Source organism: Apus apus, chromosome 6 (assembly GCF_020740795.1).
Source record: "Apus apus isolate bApuApu2 chromosome 6, bApuApu2.pri.cur, whole genome shotgun sequence".
In the NCBI taxonomy this organism is placed as follows: domain Eukaryota; kingdom Metazoa; phylum Chordata; class Aves; order Apodiformes; family Apodidae; genus Apus; species Apus apus.
Window position 1 is genome coordinate 24,335,077 of NC_067287.1, and position 18,497 is coordinate 24,353,573.

The following is an 18,497-nucleotide window of genomic DNA, read 5'->3' on the forward strand; positions in this document are numbered from 1 at the left end:
TCTCTTACGCTCTCAAGGAAATACAAATTATTTATATAGCCTGCTTTCTGTTAACAGAATTACTATCAGCCCAGTATGATTTCTACATGTTTAGTGTCACATGATTTATCCACAATAAAAAACAGAAGGATGACTTCTGTCTCATTACTGTGTAGCAAAGACACTGCTGGTGACAGTAGCAAAGACACTACATTGTTTCTTTGGTTCAGGATCAAACCAAAGTCAGATTCAGATAACAATAAGGACATTTTTTTCAGACAGATGTACAAATTGGGTATTGTTGTGAAAACGTCACCATTTGCTCCAGTCTGCTAGTGTTTTAAGTATAAACCATGTCTTGCTAATGTTACTATGGCATATGTGTTACACTGTAGGCCAGGAACACATTTAAGAAATAGCAGGTGATCTTCAACACAACAGAACATCGTGGTGTGGATACTAGCCACCTCTTTGTACATGATTCACTTTGACTACTTCTAATAATCATACTAACTTGAGTTTAGCTACATAAAATGAATTATTATTTTAGTAGGCCAACAGGAAGATGCTTTGAAAGCTGAAGACTCTAGTCAGAATTTAAAGGCAAATTAAGTCTTTCTTGAACACTTAAAGCCTAAAGCTAGCACTTAGGCAAGTTTTCAATGTCTTTTTTGAAGTGGAATTCCCTAATTTATTTATTTTTTAAATCACAAACTTTCCTTGTCATCTACAAACAGTAGTAGTGTACTTTGTTCTGTCACTGCACAGCCAATATAGCATAAACCATGCATTCTTTACTTGACCCATAATTTATCTACACATGCTAATTTGCAAGCTACATAAAAAGAATCAGTATCTTTTCCATTTTCTCCTCTCCTTCCATTTTTCTTCACTCCCCTCATTCTTTTTCCTGTTCTTTCTTCTAAAATCTCTGTTATACCTTCTTTCACATACTATTCCCATTTTACTCTGCCCCTCAACTAAATATGCAGAACAAGGGAGTAACGAAATAAAACATCTGGTTATTTTAAACTGAACTGCTGACTGATAAGATGCTGTCTTAAATCCTTACAGAACTGACAAAACACAACACAAAATGTAAATATTATATCCTTACTGAATTTCCAGTTTTCTAAAGTCTACTTTTGAAAAACAAAAAAAAAGCCAACACAAAAACTTTCCGTCCTCACATTTATCTTCTTTCCCTAATCTTATAAATAACAATCAAAAAATAACAGTTAAAACTGTTAAACCATTAAATCAAAACATTTCCACCACCTTCATCATCCCTTTCCCTACTATAAACACCACTTTGCAATGACATCTTTAGAAGCTTAAAGACTATAAAATTCATTCTAGTTGCAAGAATATCCACATTTGTGTGCTGCAAGTGGCTTCTGAAAAGCTGCAGCATTTTCAGTTGTTAATGTCTCTTATCTTAGCTGTTTTAACTGATTATGCAAGATACATCTTTTTCAATACAAACTGAAACTTGCTTGCAGAAAATTGTTTTAGATGTTCCTGAAGAAGGCACAATCAGTTGCTCCCAAAGCAGAAAAGGTATCGAAGGCACTAAGCAATTTTTGAAACTACCTGTTTCACATGCAAACAACCTACTGGGCACTGTGACTAGATTTGAATGGGTATGGAATAGTTATGAGGGTTCATATTCACCAACTTCATGTTGATCATTGTCACTCATATCATCTCTTTGGAAATGTCTAAGGAGGACATTTACAGACATCCCTTTTCCCAAGTTTTCTGTGTATAACGTTTCTTTATATATCATTCCCACACATTACATATGTGGAACAAGAAAGAAATAAAAACATTACTTGCTCATTACCTAACCTTAGAAAATATAACAAAACCTGAGACCCTGAGTAAAGAAACTATTTACCAACTGTTCCACTTCCTTCCACAACAATAATTAAAATCATAATACTGGGGAAAAATTTTAACATATACATAGTCCTTAGAATTTAACAGATATATAAATCCTGTCAAATCTCACAGGCATTATTATTATTAACTATTAACAAATTCACAGGCATCTATGATTTATAAAATGAAAAGGAACACTTAGAGGGTTTTGTAACAGATCCGTTCACTTGGGAACACCTGGAGCAATAGCAGTGTCGCTCACTGGCAAAAGAAGGTTGGTGGGTTTTTTGTTGATCTGTTTACAAACACTACTTTCTACTATTTTGTAAGAAAACCACAGGTAAGAAAAAATATATAAATTCCTGTTTTGCCTGATGTATTAGTTAGAAAAGCATTAATACTATTTTGTTTTTTTTTAAAGTAAAGTAAGGTTATTGAATCAAGGGGATAAAAAGCCCATCTCAGATATTCAAGTTGTTCTCCCATTTTGACAATCAAGAGATTCCTGAAGAATCAAGATGAGCAGGCACTGAATTCTACCGTTTTACCTTTACAGACAGATTTTTAGATAGGTACTCTTATGTGCCATACTTACAGATTCCAGCTGACAAAATAACATAAATTTAAGGGGGTTTAATTTTTTGCAGGGACATCTCATATGTACTTTGTCAGTCCTCTGAATGTGACTGCAGTAAGAAACAGTATTTTCTGTGAAATCTTTAAAATGAAACAACATATAGAAGGAGGAGCTTAATCAGCAGAAAGGTAATTGTATGAAACAACAAGATATTTTGTATAGTCTCCACCCCATTTTGGAAAAAAACTGAGAAAGATATAGGGTAAATAAGCAGAGCAAGAACCTTAGTCTTCAGCTCTATATTTATGTGCACATATACACAGCCTTATGACTCTTCTGTGGGCACGATGCCATTGACATTTCCCTCATGTCAAGGAAGTGATTTATGTGATCAGGTGAAGACATGTACATGATATTTTTTTCAGCTCATTTCCTCTCTATGCCTGTACTTTAATATGGAGGTAAGATTCTGCCACCCAACCTATGTCAGGTTGGAGACAAATGTTTAATGTTTTGGTCTTAAGATTTAAGCAACTCTGAAAGACATTATTTCAGTCCCAGTTTTGCACAGAAGGCTTCTGCCTGGATAAAGTACAGAGCTGCTGCACTGCTTAAAGCCCTGCCTGCTCTCTATGAGAAGTGTGAGTGCTTTGCTGTGGTATACAAACCCAGTGTAGACCTAATCAATGTTTATGTAAACAATGACAAATGTTCCACAGCAGAGCTGCACAAAAAAACCTTGATCTGTGGTATGGGTCAAGCCATACCCAGTCCACTGAAGCAGAAGTCTAAGTAGCATGAATCACTTGCTAGGTAGGACTTTGAAAATCTGAGTAAGTAGAACCAAGCTGAAAAACAGTTATTCCCAAGTCTAACTAGATGTTCCGTTGGTTATTGTGCCACTCAACCATCCTAAATGGGAAGTTTTCTGAACTATTTTTTTCAATGCTGGAAACAGATGACACTATGAAAGGCCTCCTCTTTCTCTGCAATGAAATTTCCAGGGAAGATAAAAAGACACCTAGACTATGAATTAAAAAGATGGACAAAAAAATTTCACCATGCTAATGACTGCCTTACAATACAATAGATTCAGTTTCAGTTCAGGTTTTCTTTATACTCTGAATGAATACTGTGGGTCTTAAAGAATTCTGCCATTGGGAAGTCCTTGGCTAATCTAAGGTTGTACTTTGAAACTAGCGTGGGTCCACTCTTTTGGACTGCAATGAAATGCATCAACTGGAAATGGACTGCTTTGTCACAGTAATCCAGTCCTGAACACAGGAGAAAGATAGCAGAAGACTTCATTATGCTGTCTTCAAGAGACTCTTCCTTGAAGACATGCATTAAACAAGGTTTGCTATTGCTATAACCACTCCTTTTGATGCTAAGCTTCCTTAAAATGTCTCAAAGCTGTTAGAAATAAGGTCATGAACACTGTATTTAATAAACTGGAAAATTCTGTAGTTTCAAACCCATTTTAAATCCTTATTCTTTGGTGTCTGAATTCTTCATATAAGCCTTCCTCATAAGGAAGAACTATTGATGGAATCAATGGCATTGATAGTTTGTAGAAGAAGAAAATACTGAGTACTGCTGAATCCCCAAGGAGATCTCTAATTTTAAGGGCTAATGTCTCTTCCTTTGATCATCATCATCACCAGTTAAGATTTATCCAACAAACCAAATCAAAACCACAAGAAATTAGAAATCACTAATAAATGCTGTGCACAGGTGAATTTTATTAATGACTTATTTATAAAGAGACCAAATACAAATTGTAACCTAGATATAAATTAAATAGCACTCAAAGATACATCTTCTCCTTATCCATGGCCAATATCTACTAATGGACACAGCAGACAAAATGAACACCATCTTGAATCTTTCAGTTCAGTATATCTTCTGATCTTCTGCAGCAGACAGGACAAGAATAGGATCATGCTCCAAACTGAAGCTAATCTTTTGTGGCCTCTCAAGTTCAAGATATAGTCCTTGAAGCCAGAATTTCTCTTTAAACCTGTTTAAAAAAAGGTCTGTTAATACTGCCTGTGTTTATTAATCGTGGCAGCTGCAGCATTTTCTTACATAAGCAAGACTGTGGTGGTTAGCATAGACCATTCTCTGTGAACTTGAGACAATACAAGATTAGAGAGCAAATAAAGAGTGATCCTAGACAGAACATAAAAAATCCTAAAACTCATCTTAATGACAAATAAAAAATATCCAGAGGACACTTTTGTTGTAAGGAATGGAAGAGATGAGAAATATGGAAGAAATTTTACCCATGTAATCTACATATTTGAATCACACTGAATTCTGTAAACACCTTAAGTACAATTAACGTGATCTTGCATATGATTTTTTAGCTTTTGAATATCTGCCATAGCACAGCAATATAGAGAAAACTGAACAAAATATATGGAATCCATGCTTGATGAGCTGGACACGAGGGAAAGCATGAGGGCAACTTATGATGAAATGAGAACAACTTTTGAATCAACATACACAATAATTTTCCTTTCTTTTACATGTTGCTCTACATCTAGACAGACAAGCCTTAGGAAAAAAAAACAAAAAACAAACAAAAACAAACAAACAAACAAAACACCCACAAAAAAAACCAAAACAAAATACAAAAAGCAAAACAAAGCCCAACCCCCCCGAAAAAAACAAAACAAAACAAAAAACAAAACCAAACAAAAACCACTGCTCTTTCGGGTTTTTTATGGCTTTTTGTCGTAGAATTCACAACGTATGAAAAGCCCAGAAATACTCAGATACTTTTAGACAACAACTGCATTTTTGTTACTGGTGTAAACTTAACATTTTGAGCAGACTGGGAAAGACTAGCCTGACAGAAGTCACACAGATTAACAACCACTTTTCCAGGTCACATTAACTACCACTTCCTTAAAGCCATGAGACTCCTGGAGTCTCTTTTCAAACACATTGAGCCACAGACTGTCCAGAAAGCTATTTTACTGCACAATCATGAAACCAGGTTTTCACCATGAAAGCCTTGCCAATTTCAGAGTTATGTAATAAACATTATCAATAGAATTTTTCAGGTATTTTCTCTTTAAAAACTCTGACAGCAAGTCTTATGTGTACAATCTCTTCTTAACCTTCACCTACATTCCTGCATTACATCATCATATGTGATACTTTCTGCAAAACAGCAAACTAACAGTAGAGTAAAACAGTGATGGTCACAGGCTATAAAAGCTCTCTCATGCCTGGATACATTACTCAAAAGACAGGGAAGACAGGCAGTTCTAGCATCATAAACTACAGTGGGCTATCAGAGCTTAAATTCGGGAGGCAAGATTTAACCTTGTACAAGAAGTCACTACAAGGACTATTGACTTCACCTATCTCATTTTATCTGAAAATGCCCATTTGTCATCTTTAATCAATTAATGAAAGAAATACTGTTTCTGTGCTACTATGACAGCTACTGTAATCTAAGACACTTACCTAGTAGAAAATTTTGTTTACATATTCTTTGATGGAAACTTCATGTGCACTTAGTTGCATCATTTTGAGCATCTTGAATACTTTGAATTTTTGAGCTGTAGAATCTTAAATTAATATCTAGATTAAGATACCTAGATTTTAAAAAACTGTCACTGAACTGCATATCTTCTTGCACAAAATCCATTTTCTATTGTATTACAAAATATTTTAAACAGAATTCCCTAACTCCTGATGAAAAATTAAGTGTAAAAGGAAGTCACACATTATGCACTGCATTTACACTATTCACAAATTCATTGGATTTGGAAGAGTAATGTGTGCTTTGTAAATTAAGGTCCTTACAGTTTTTATAGTATCATAAGTTGTAGCACAGAGTAAGTTGCAAGTTACCTTACTGGTAGATGTTTAGCCACTGGCCCTTGATGTTGCATGCAATGTGTGTCATTGGGCTGTACTAGCTGAGTCGTGGTGACACTGACTTCTTCTGAAATGTATTCCTCTTCCCATTCTGATTTAGTGTGAGATACAGTGAACATTTCTGGGATTTTATTTTTCTCTGAAACAAAAATGTACTTTAATAAGTGGAAACCAGGTGCTTATTTAATATGGCAACAACATGCCTAAAAGCATGCAGAAGGCTCACCTATCACTGTTACAAAAGCAGAGCAGTGTGCCTTTCCAATTTCATTGCTGGCAACACAGATATATTTCCCAGTATCAGCAAGGACTACATTTCTTTTTAAAAGGTAATAAGTATCTCCTAATTTCTCAATCTGTAAAACAATACAATGCACATAGGAGATTATTAGTAGCATAAAGAAAAATGTACTCTTTCTCCCAGTAAGTATTTCAATGATATTAGAACATACACTGATGTCCCTAGACACCACTTGGATATCATCCTTCATCCAGCAGACGTGCGGTTTGGGTTTTCCATGTATAGTGCAACGCAGGATTAAATCTTCTCCTTCTTGCAGAGTTGTATGTCCAAATTTTTGTATGAAGTTTGGCTTTTTTCCTTGTACTGAAAAAAAATATTTCATTGTATTTTAAAAGGCACAACCAAAGCAACTAAAGAAAAAAAATCCATTCTCTTAACTAAAAGTTAACTGAACTGCATGACAAAGAGAGCTTTTATTGATGTTTGGAACCCAGGATAACTTGTTTGCAAGACAGTAGGCAGACATCCTTATCTATATAACATAAAGGCTGTTGAAACACATGGATATTAGGCACCGAAGAATTCCATGCATCAGCACAGTGATATTAGTTTCATGGTAAAGAATCCAGTTCTTTGTGTAAGTAGTAGGCAAGTCTATGTGGATTATTGTGTTTCAGCAAAAGTGGAAGAATAAATATTCCCCACAAATTCAAAATTACTAAGAGAGCAAACTTTTGCATTTAGTGCATTGTTGTATAACATGCTCTTTTTTCTTTTTTTTCCCTACTCCTCTAGTCAAAAAATGTTACTGAAAAACTAAAAAAAAAAAGATTGAGTTATATTTTCAAAAATTATAAAGCCCAGAATTTGGCCTCTGTACCACTTTGATCAAGATAATAATTTTGGCCACCATTAATGTTGAAACCACATACAACCAGATCATCCAAATCTGACTCAGATCAAGGATGGGCAAATACTTGCATTTCTATTGTAATAAACAAAGCACATGAGATTGAGTTTATGGGGCTTCATGCCAACTGTGGAGGACAGATAACAGATGAATCAGTACAACACCTGCCTAATACAAATTAACCCCTCAAAATTGCTTTAAGAAAATGCAATTGTCAGTGTCGTCAGTGTCAGTTTCAACTGAATCAAGGCTTTTCATGTGAAATACAACTTAATGAGGTTTAAAGCTGGTTTTACTGGATCACTGTACTGAGGTTCCACTTACTTTCCATCTCCAGGACCACAGTAAAAAAAATTATGATCTCAGAACTTGGATTAAGTATTCTTGACACAGGGAATCCAAATCAGCAGATACTAACACACAGAAGCAGACACTCAGACATATACTAGAACAAAAAATGAACTTTTTGCATTCCTATCACATATTTTTTCTGTTTACTATGAATTGTACAATATGTCCATAATATTTATCAAAAGTAATCACTAGCCTGCTCAGAAAATAAAAGTTACTGAAATTTGTAATAAATAGCACATTGAGAACTTGAAATTCCTCTCAACTATGTCAGCATTACTCCACTGTTTAAAATGAAAATCAGTGTCTCACAAAGGTGCCCAGCAATTTCTAAACCAAAATACATTGAGCACATGGTTATTTTTGCCAAATGTGGAACTGTCAGCATAGTGAGGCAGACATTTACTGCAACTGTATAAATAAATCTGCCACCTAGGTGAGCTCTTATTTGCAATAAGCTTTCAAGCATAGCTAGCTGCTTTCATATTTTTCCCAAGTAGCATAGGACTGAGGTCACAATATAGACCAGAAGTATATGGGGTTTATTCTCTAATACACTTGCTAACCTAAGGTCTGTATTAGCCAGTCCCAGGAGCTCAAACAACTCATTTCTTAGCTGTTGAAAGTTAGCTTGTGCAAGCTGCCACCATCAATGCACTGCATGCAGCTAAAGCACAGAAATTTGGGATCTGCAGCTTCAATTCAAGCAGAAGAACCAAGCTTAAACCCCTGCATACTCTTTGCAGGCAGGTGGCAATAAGTCACAAATGCATTATTAGCTCGTATTCCAGTGAAAAACATTAAGTGGGCATCAGCTACTCCTTGTGATATATTTGGCTGGAATCCATTACTTGTGCTGTTTGTATTACCTTATGAAGTCAGGCTGCATCTCATGCTAGGTTGTTTTTTACCACATTAAAAAAAAAAAAAAAAATCATCTAGGTGGAATGGTGATAATGATCAGATTCATTCTTGGTTTTGTATCAGTAAGTCAGCAGAACATAAAACCTAAAGTGATCAGTTTCTAGACAGCAAAGGGACAGATATATGCAAAGAAAACCATGAAGTGACAGTTACTATAACTCTTTAAGGTACAAGCTAGAACTCAACAGGGACAAAAAAGTCCATCCCCTGACAGCAACTTTCAGAATAGAATGGATTGTTATACTTCATCAGTGGCTTTCCCATATCATCATATGATATGTCAGAATAAACTAAGACAATTTACATATTTTTTTTTTTTTCTTGGCTGAACATCCCATGAACCAGAAAGGTAAGAAGGAACAGACCTTGTTTCCTGCATCGTGTAGAGAAATCATTTCAAAGTATTCAGTGGTACTGAAATCCCACTCTGATGGCTTCAGATAAGAAGTTGGTCAAATATTACACATTACACAAGTTATTTATAGGAAGCAGTAGTGTCCTGATGCAAACTGGGGAGCCAGCAAGGAAGATTCAGCAGTATGGAGCAATGGAAAAACTGCAGGTGGAGACATCACCTGCATCTGGCTTTATCACAGTTTTCATCCATGCCCCAAGTCTCTCTCACACACTGGGAGTACCAAGTCAAGCTAAATTATTTTCAGCAGCCATTTTTTATTACTTTGCCACACAGTTATTCTTAATGTTTTTACTGTGGACATATTTTTCCAAACTCTGATATCTTGAAATGCAATAGTAGCAAATTCATAAACTTCCCCCTACCTTCTCTAAAAATTCATAACATGCAGCTCTGAGACTTTGGATTTGCTCGCCATTGCTCTAAATTAAGACATTGTCCTTTATTGTTTTGATTTTTTATCTCAGTCAAGCTGCTAACACAATCAGAAATAATTCTGTTAAGGAATATCAAGCAAGTATCATGTCCCAGTTGATCTGAAATACCAGTAATACAGAACTCCAGTCTCCTTGAATACCATGGTGTAGCCTCATGAAAGTTCTGAGCAGTAATTTTTAAAGATACAGCTCCCCTGAGCCAAAAAAAGATACCCACAAAAACTACCAGGTTACTGTAGCAAAGTTTCCAAAGAAAAGTCTAGAAACAGGCATACCTTACCACTCATTTGCAAGGAAGCCACCTTCTCCGTTGCAAATCCAGCCACAATGATCCAACGCCAACCAGGGGGAATGCCTCATCTTCCCTTTGCCTACTGACTTACACCTAGGCCCTCAGAGAGGCTGCTTGTTTTAAAAAATTACAGTAATTAATCCTTTTCCCCTCCAAACTTATGCACCTCATGTAAATACCCCTTCACAGAACTCCACCTCTTGTAGTAAGGCAATCTCATTCACTGCTTCCTTTCTTAATGAGCACCTGCATATGGGGAAGGAGGAAGGGAGGTTACAGTAACAACATGCCTAAGTATAATATTTTTTATGTAAGGCTACAGAGATTGAGATTTAGCCCTGATCTTTAAAAGAGCAATTGGGAATATGTAAACATTTTGGGGTCTTGAAGTAACTACAAGTTTGAAACTGAACTCAGCACTGTAAGAAAACAAAGTAGCAGAACCAGAACAATACAGAATGCCTGGATGTAGTGCCTGCTTCTACAGTACAGTAAAAAGGACAAAGTGAAACATCACAATATGAGCTACAAAAAAATATATATAAATTAAAAAAAATATATAGGGGAAGCATTAGAGAAATTCAGAGAAATACTCCTGTATCACAAGACTACATCACTGTGACCTTTCTTTAAGATTATCTGAACAGAGAACAGCAGAAATTCACCAGCAAAATTTTTGGGGCATTCATTAGAGTCCTTACATAGAGTATGTTAACCCACACTGTCAACACAGCAATAATCAGCATTATTACACCTTGGTTTACAAAGTAAAGCATTCAAACCAGGATACTTGCAGTGTCCTACTGTGTATCTGCTACTTCTAATCTCTTTTTTAAAAGTCTTTTTTCTTGGAGCAGTTAAAAATGTGGCTGGTATCCACCTACTCATTAAAAACTGCATTTAAAACTAGTGTTGATTTTAAAATGGATGCAACACCATACTCACAAAATCAAGTTCTGTTTACCTAAAATTCACACAAATGTTCAAATTCTCAGCAACTCTGTTTAATGAACAAAGGTATTATGTACTTCTACAATGATTTACTAAGATCTACAGATGTTCCAAGACAATTTTTATTTATATTTAATTAATATTTTTAATATAAGTTATATTTAATAAATACAACATCTGACTATGCAAAAAATGACAACATTCTCAGCCGTGTCAAGGTGTTTGTTTTGGCCTTTTGTTATTTAAAAATGTCTGCTCTATAGAAACAGCATGAACACTCTACTTGTGTGTAGTCTTGAAAATAAGAAAATACTTAGATTTTAAATTTTTTTAATCTAACTTTTTCTTCACAAGTCAAATTTAAAAGATCTTATTTAGTATTTAAATAGGAACTCAATTCCAGAATTTAATCCAGTACTAGGAAGCCTACTTATCACATGAGTGAAAATGGAAGTAGATGCACTTGCACAGGACCAAATAACAAGCCACTTCAGCTGCTTTTGAACTGAATAGCTAAACTGATGCTCACTTTTCTTAGAAAGGCAGCTGGCTTCCCTGAGTGACAGGTAATCTATTGGGAAATTCTGTATAAGCTTTAGATCCATACAATTTTAATTGGTGTACAAAGAACTCTGTATTAACCTACTCTTCTCCCCAGTGGAATTATTTTGTTTTGTCTTAGCATAGTTGGAGACAAGATCACCCTTAACATCTCTTTTTTGAGTGAGGCCCTGTTAAAATCTGGGCTGCCTAATTTCTCAGTTACACTAGGCATTTATGGTTCAAGCTGGAAAATTAGTGTTAAGATTACCAAGTGAGGCATTTCACTACCATTCTGTTTTTATAGTTTTGTGGGCTTTCCTTTAGTTACTTTTTTAGACAGAAGTGGCTTAAAAAGGTCCTTCTCCAGCAAATAAAATTAAGCACAGGTGCTGCTACAACACAAGATCATAGCACTGAGTAGTTACAGGGGGAACATACCAATACAGCTTCCTATCTGTAAAGCCTGCCAGGAGCATGTAAACACAATTCAAGTCTCAAATAACAATGCCTTGAAAAAGCCCATTAAGATAAACTACTTTCATGTCTTGTTCAGTAAATGAACTACGTATAGTACTTTAAAATTTGACAAAAATAAAAATGAAAAAGGAAAATAAAAACTACAGCCATAAAGGTAATTTAATTAACTATTTAAATCATAATTTGGAATAACAGATGGTCTCCAGAAGTCACTTTCTTCCCCTACTATTGTTATAAACAAGATAAAGTTAGCTTTGCACTGGCAGCTCTGCAGCAGGCAAAACTTTACAGCACGTAGGAGAGGCAATTTGGTTTGCTCTTACCACAATATTGGTTAATGTACCACTTAGCCGAGTCAACTTGCTCACAGTTTCTTTGCTGTATGTTTATAGCAAGCATACCTGAAGTCACAAAGGCAGAAAAGCACTTAATTGAATTTTATCTTTATGAAAATTGAATCACTCCAAATAATACTGATTATTAAAATTAGCTTTATTGTGAAATGAAGAGTACACTTCAGGAAAATATGTGATATTTATACCTGAGAAAATTCTTATGAATCAACATTTTTGGGTTATTCATTAAGGATAATACCCATTTTAGTTAGAATTTAATTTGCTCCCCCATCTGCTCACTACCTCCTCCTCCTGCTCTCTCTGTATTGCTGTGAGGTTATATTCTCTTGAGAACCTCTCCTGTTTCAAAGTTACAGGAATTTTAATAAAGTTGCGGTCACTGGGCCAAAATATGTAACGTCAGTCATCAATCACACTCCCCTCTGGCAACTTGCAATGTACATTCTGCTCATCGTATGCTACACAGTAGAAGACTTTATTTCAGCAAATTATGTACAAGGAAGTAAACGTTTCTTCCCTATGCGTTTTCCACACCAATGCAACTGCAACATGGAAGCTGCAAATCATGCAGGAAAAATCATATAGCTGTCTGTCAATTGTTTTTACCATAAAACTTCACTAAGTACTGGAGCTAAAGTCACATCTGAGGATTTATAAATTAAAAACTCCACTGGTACAGTTAAATCACTATTAACAAATATTGAAGTGAATTACTATTTTAACAAAAATACTTGTGGTTGTCCTTTTCAGGAAGGAAATGCCATATATAGGTGAACAATGTTCCGGTTTGGACTTACTGCTGTAAAATTCTAGGAGAATTTTATTTGATGGAAATAGAACAATTTTGTGTCTGAATAGACTTTTGAGTATGTTCTCATTTTGCTTGATTTTGTTCTAAATCGGTGTATGAAAATTTTCAAACATGCACAAATACTCACTTCACAAACTATTCTTTCTTGTCTTATGCTAACAATTGAGTGGATTATTAGAAATATTTATATTTTTAATTTTATAAGGCAGATAAAGTATCACAAGCATCCACCTGAGCAGACTGGTATGTTGGAATGTCTCATTTTGTAAACATCTGGGATTTTTGGTCTACTGTATGCTTGGTTTCACTTACACAAATTCTGATGATTCTGGGTCAATCTTTGTTGTGCAGACCATCACAAGTCTATTGGAACTAATGCAGCTTTCATTTGTGGAGACCATCTGCTGAGCTGAGACAGATTAAAGCCTGATCTATGCCAGAGCAATCATGAAAGGTATGATTTCTTTTACTAAGAAGCGTTAACCTACAAATATTTTTTTTTTTTAAATGTAGTTGGAAAGAATACATTCAACACTTAAGAAACATTCCAATACTTCCACATCCCCTCCCCAAAAGAGACATATCATAAAATATATGGTGATCTTAGCACTCTACCTGGGTGTATCTTAACATTTAATATCTATAACCATTAAAATTGTTTCAAGCATTTTGTAAAGCCAACATTTTAGAAAGCAAAACTCTGCCTTAAATTAGAGAAAATCTTTAACTTTTTTTTATCTCAACATCACTATAGGAAAGGAAAATAAGCACATAGTACTGGTAACAAAAGAAACAAGCAATATATCAAGTGAGATATAGAAGTGGTTTGGTACAGATAGTGAAATATGCAATGTAAGAAAATAAATGTAATGTTGTCTTAGCATGTGATAAGTCCAGTGTAGTCAATATAGTACTTATTTTGTGAATAGCCAGTACATTAGTGAGATGCTAATATAGATGACACACAGCATTACCCAGTCTATTCTTGTAATAGGTGGCCTGTTACCTTTCACGTGGAGAATAGCACTTGATGAGATAGTGCCGTTCAAATTTTTAGCCCGAACAACATAGAGGCCAGCATCTTTATCACAGACCTTCTGAATGAACAAAGTATGCTTTGTCTCCTTTTGTAAAAGCTTTAAGTGCTCATCTGCAGTCAGTTTCTGGCCCTTCTTGTACCTGAAGCAGAGAGTCAGTTTTCAAGTCAGATTTACAACACTGTACATCACGCAGAACTTCACAAATTCAGATAACCTCAGGAACATTACACTGACAGAAAGAGCCAGAGCTCACTGTTGTGCTCTCATTCCCTGGTTTTAAGGTATATGTAAATACTGATGAATATTTAAATAAATCAAATTGCTGGGTAATACATTCTCAATACTAGAAAATGTGGTTCTGAAAATTATTTTCAATGGGAAAGTCACAGTTAACTCACTTCAGTATTGGAGAGAGTGACCTGGGCCTTCAGTTTTGTGCTGAAACATTTTTGTTAGTAAGGTATTAAGTCAATTCATGTTCAACTCATGAATACACTCTTAAGATGCATAAGCAACATACAAACTTTTTGAACATGCGAATTCCATTTAAAGCACAGTCAGTTACTTATTTCACATCATCAAACAAGACAAAACAATGCATCAAGAGTTATTTCAGAGAACTGGTGTCATATTCTAACACTTGAGGATCTGTCATCATGCATTGGTATTGACTCCTGATTTACATATTGGAAGTGAGGAAAAATTCTGGCTCTTCTTGCCTTGTGACATTTCAGCATAAGCTACGTAGAAATATTTTTCTGTATTTATATCTAATAAAATGTCTACATCAGTACATAATACACAGTATTGTTGAATTTTTAACTACTAAACCCCACATTTTTTTCTCTTTTCATACATTTCTAATTCATAAAATGCTTTCAGTTGAATGTTATTATTAAAAAGACTATATACCAACACTGTATAAATATTTGAACTAAATTAATTCTTTCTTACGATAAAATAAAATTGAAGGTACCTCTTGTTTCACCAACAATACTTCTCCAACTGTAGAATACTGGGATTTAAAACAAAGTAACTTTATTGATACCAACACAGTATAGCAGCAAGTTTGCAGTGTCCAGTATTTTTCTCAGTGCCATAGAAGAATATTCAACTTACTAAAAGCTTATAGTTTGCATAATTCTTTACATGTATATAGTGCCAAGATCCTGAGAAAATGCAGGTGAATTTACTTGTGGTAAACCTAGAGTGTGCAGGTTTTTGAAAAAATTATGTAATAAGTGGAATGTCATATTCCAGAAAACTAAAACTGTATCATGTATTTGATTGAAAACATTGGATATGCTTGCAGTAGTTTGATGCTCTCATTATTCATAAAATTAAGTACAGAGAGTTTATGTCAAGTAGGCTAATTTTCAAAAGCAATTTTGAAGGTGAGAATCATGCAGAAGTATGGAGGAGAAAGGATTCTAGTCTAGAGATTAATTAGTTTGGTTATAAGTGGTTCCAGGTGTCTTGCTAATAGGTGTATTTACTAATTCTCATTATAAGCTACCCACCATGTCAGTGTAGGCTCTGGAAATCCCGTTACTTCTACTTCCAAAGTTACTGGAGAACCTTCCATGACCGTTTTGTTAGAGAGAAGCTGGGAGAAATTAGGCGCCTGTCCAGTTAGGCTGGCCATGCTGTTCTTTTCTGTTGAACTTTTAATCTCTTCTCGGGTGATCGTCTCTCTCTGACAGCTTCTCCTGGCGTCTGATTGAAACACGAAACCTGAGAATGCAGCAGGCAAAGCATGCAGCCTGTGCTGGGTTTTAGTACAGTTATTCAAGTCATGCAATTGTTTCTGGGTTTCTGTCATGCTTTCACAAATTTCAAGGTGCTGCAAATGTGTTTTGCACACTTCATTCATCAAGCTATATACCGGTTTTGCACTTAGAGTGCTGGATGCAGTGCTAGCTTCAGATATCCTTTGTAAGCTACAAGTCAAAGGAGATACTTGTCTGACTTTTGGACCAGAATCTGGTGAAGAGCTACAAAACTTCTGAAACTGATCTGATGGGCTTACTGTTCTATTATTTGTAGCATAAGCATAAGCAGAATTTGTTAAGAGATCAGACGCTTCCATCATTTTATTAATACTGGTGGTTTTCTGCATTTGCAAACTATAGGAACTGACATGCAGACTAGGAGAACTACAACAGCGCTGCTCTTCTAGCTCTGTTTCAGAATGCAAAAAGTTGGATTCTGGTGTCTCAGAAAGCGGTGGCAAAGAGATATCATCAGGTGATATACACTCATATTCATCTCCGGAGGCTATTTCTTCTGCCAGGAATTCAGTCTGTAAACTATCCTCTTTGGCTGAAGATGACAGCTCTGTATCCTGTGAAACAAGATCCTCACCAGCTGGACAGATAATTGGAATATCAGCCAAATTATTCCCCTCCTTAAATTAGGAGGGGAAAGAAGAGAAGTGAAAGAAGAAGAAGAAAAACAGAGAATAAGTTATCATTCTGTGTACTCCCTTTTCATGCAGAAGCTAGCAACAGTATTTGAAATATTTCTTCTAATTAAGGTTAATATATTTTTGAGAAGCAGGAGGAAACGTGAAAAAGGATAATTTCTCAGAAAATTTTTTCAGGAGCCAGCTGGAATTTAAAACTTTGGATAAATTCTAGCAGTTATTACTATAAATACGCATAAGCATTTATTATAATAGTAACAATAAAAGAAAAAGTACCTCTTTCTAGAAACAAAGGACAACCTGTGGATTTCCTGTAGGTGCTATTTATAAGAACACTTGCAATGGGAAGGTGGAGGTGGCTTAATTACATTGAAATGGGAAACAGTTACATAGCAATAAAAGTACACTAACAGCTAATTTACTGGACTTTGATTCGTTGAGAAACAGAGTCACTGGTCATGTTGAAGACTTGTAGAATTAAATAAACATCTTTAAGATACTTTCTAAAAACTTTATATTTCCCTCATTGTTTTCCTGCTGATCCACCATCTTGCCTGAACATTAAGAGAAAACATATTTTTTTGTGTATTACCCTGGATGCAGAATTAAAAAAAATTAAAAATCCCTCTTACCGTGTTTCACAAAGTAGCGGATGTGGCATGAGTGCACTGATTTTAATCACAAAGTATCAAAGACATTACCTGATTTATCAATTACTTATCTGCCTCTTAGTTTTTATATAACTGTGTAATCACATATTCAGGCCTATTTCATTTGTGCCAGGGCTCTCAGCAAAGATGTTCATAATTTTTTCTTATGTTATTCCCTCCATGTTGTGTTCTATACAAAAATATGTAATATATTAAGCTATATTACTATCACCTATAAACTATTCACTCAAATAAACCAGGTGTCTTTGGCAGTATCCAGTACAACATTGAAGCAGGATATTAATTTCCACTTTCTCATTGCTTACTTACTCTAAATATAAACTAATCATCAGTGCACAAAAGTAACAAATTAATTCCATTCAGCTTTAAGATGAAGGTCAAGTTTGCGTATTAGATGTGTTTTCCACAAACATCCCCCCGAGGAACTCTGATGCCCAAAGTGTCTTTGAGTATGAATATATCATGGATATAAACATGATAAATTATAATTGACATTCCAGTTTGATGAAATGTGTCAATTTTTCCCCTTTCCACCACTCACAAATACTGAATAACTTCTTCCTTCTAGCACATATTATTTTTTTAATTGGAATTCTAACTAATTGCAAACTTTTCCTAAGAAATTGTTATCTTTAGGGATTAATACAATTATTTTGGGGGGGATTTGCAAATTTGACTGTCACCCAGCTATTTTAAACTTTGCTTTAAGTAACTCACTTTTAAGCGTGACCAAATTTGCAAGTCTTTCTTCAAAGAAGTTTAAACAGACAATTCAAAAGCAAGTTCAAGCTGGTTTGGTCTGACTTAGACTAACAAAATTTAATAAACCAATTATGAATAAACAATAAAAAGCTGTAAAATTCTTTAGAATGTTAAATTCTGAGCAGATTTTTTTTTTTAAAAAAAAAAAAAGGTTAAAATTTCTCAATACCATGTCCCTACTGTCTGAGCAAAATCAATGGCCTGGATTCATTCTGGAGAACAAATGTGCCATGAGAAAGTTTAGGCCACTTTTTAGAGGGTGATATTTATTACTGTAGCAAATTAATACTGCAAACCTAGCTTGCAGAAGTATAGACAAAATTAGAAATTGTTGGCCCACTAGACCAGGGGCTGGGGATGGGCCAGGTCTTTCTTTTAAAAGAATGGAAAAGGAAGACCAAATAGCTCTAGTAAGAAGAACTTGCTACTTCTCTAATTGAAGTATGAAGTGATGAAAAGGGTGGAGGCATCAGAGCCACCACACTTCACATCTGATGTTTGCTGTTTCGCATATCCTTGACTTCTCCCCTTGGCAGCTGAGGCACAGTCTG

The 18,497-nt window shown here is 35.1% G+C and overlaps 1 protein-coding gene across 1 annotated transcript in view; it reads right to left on the minus strand.

Moving 5' to 3' along the window:
• Positions 1-4,197: 4,197 nt before the first annotated feature.
• Positions 4,198-18,497, minus strand: part of CCDC141 (coiled-coil domain containing 141) — a 70,280-nt gene continuing 55,980 nt past the window's right edge. The window contains exons 24-29 of the mRNA XM_051623930.1: positions 15,609-16,495; positions 14,055-14,227; positions 6,790-6,944; positions 6,564-6,693; positions 6,311-6,476; positions 4,198-4,460 (exon numbers count right to left, since the gene is read on the minus strand). Of these exons, the coding sequence (XP_051479890.1) occupies positions 4,334-4,460; positions 6,311-6,476; positions 6,564-6,693; positions 6,790-6,944; positions 14,055-14,227; positions 15,609-16,495 (1,638 nt within the window). The 3' untranslated portion in view covers positions 4,198-4,333. The remainder of the gene's footprint in view (positions 4,461-6,310; positions 6,477-6,563; positions 6,694-6,789; positions 6,945-14,054; positions 14,228-15,608; positions 16,496-18,497) is intronic.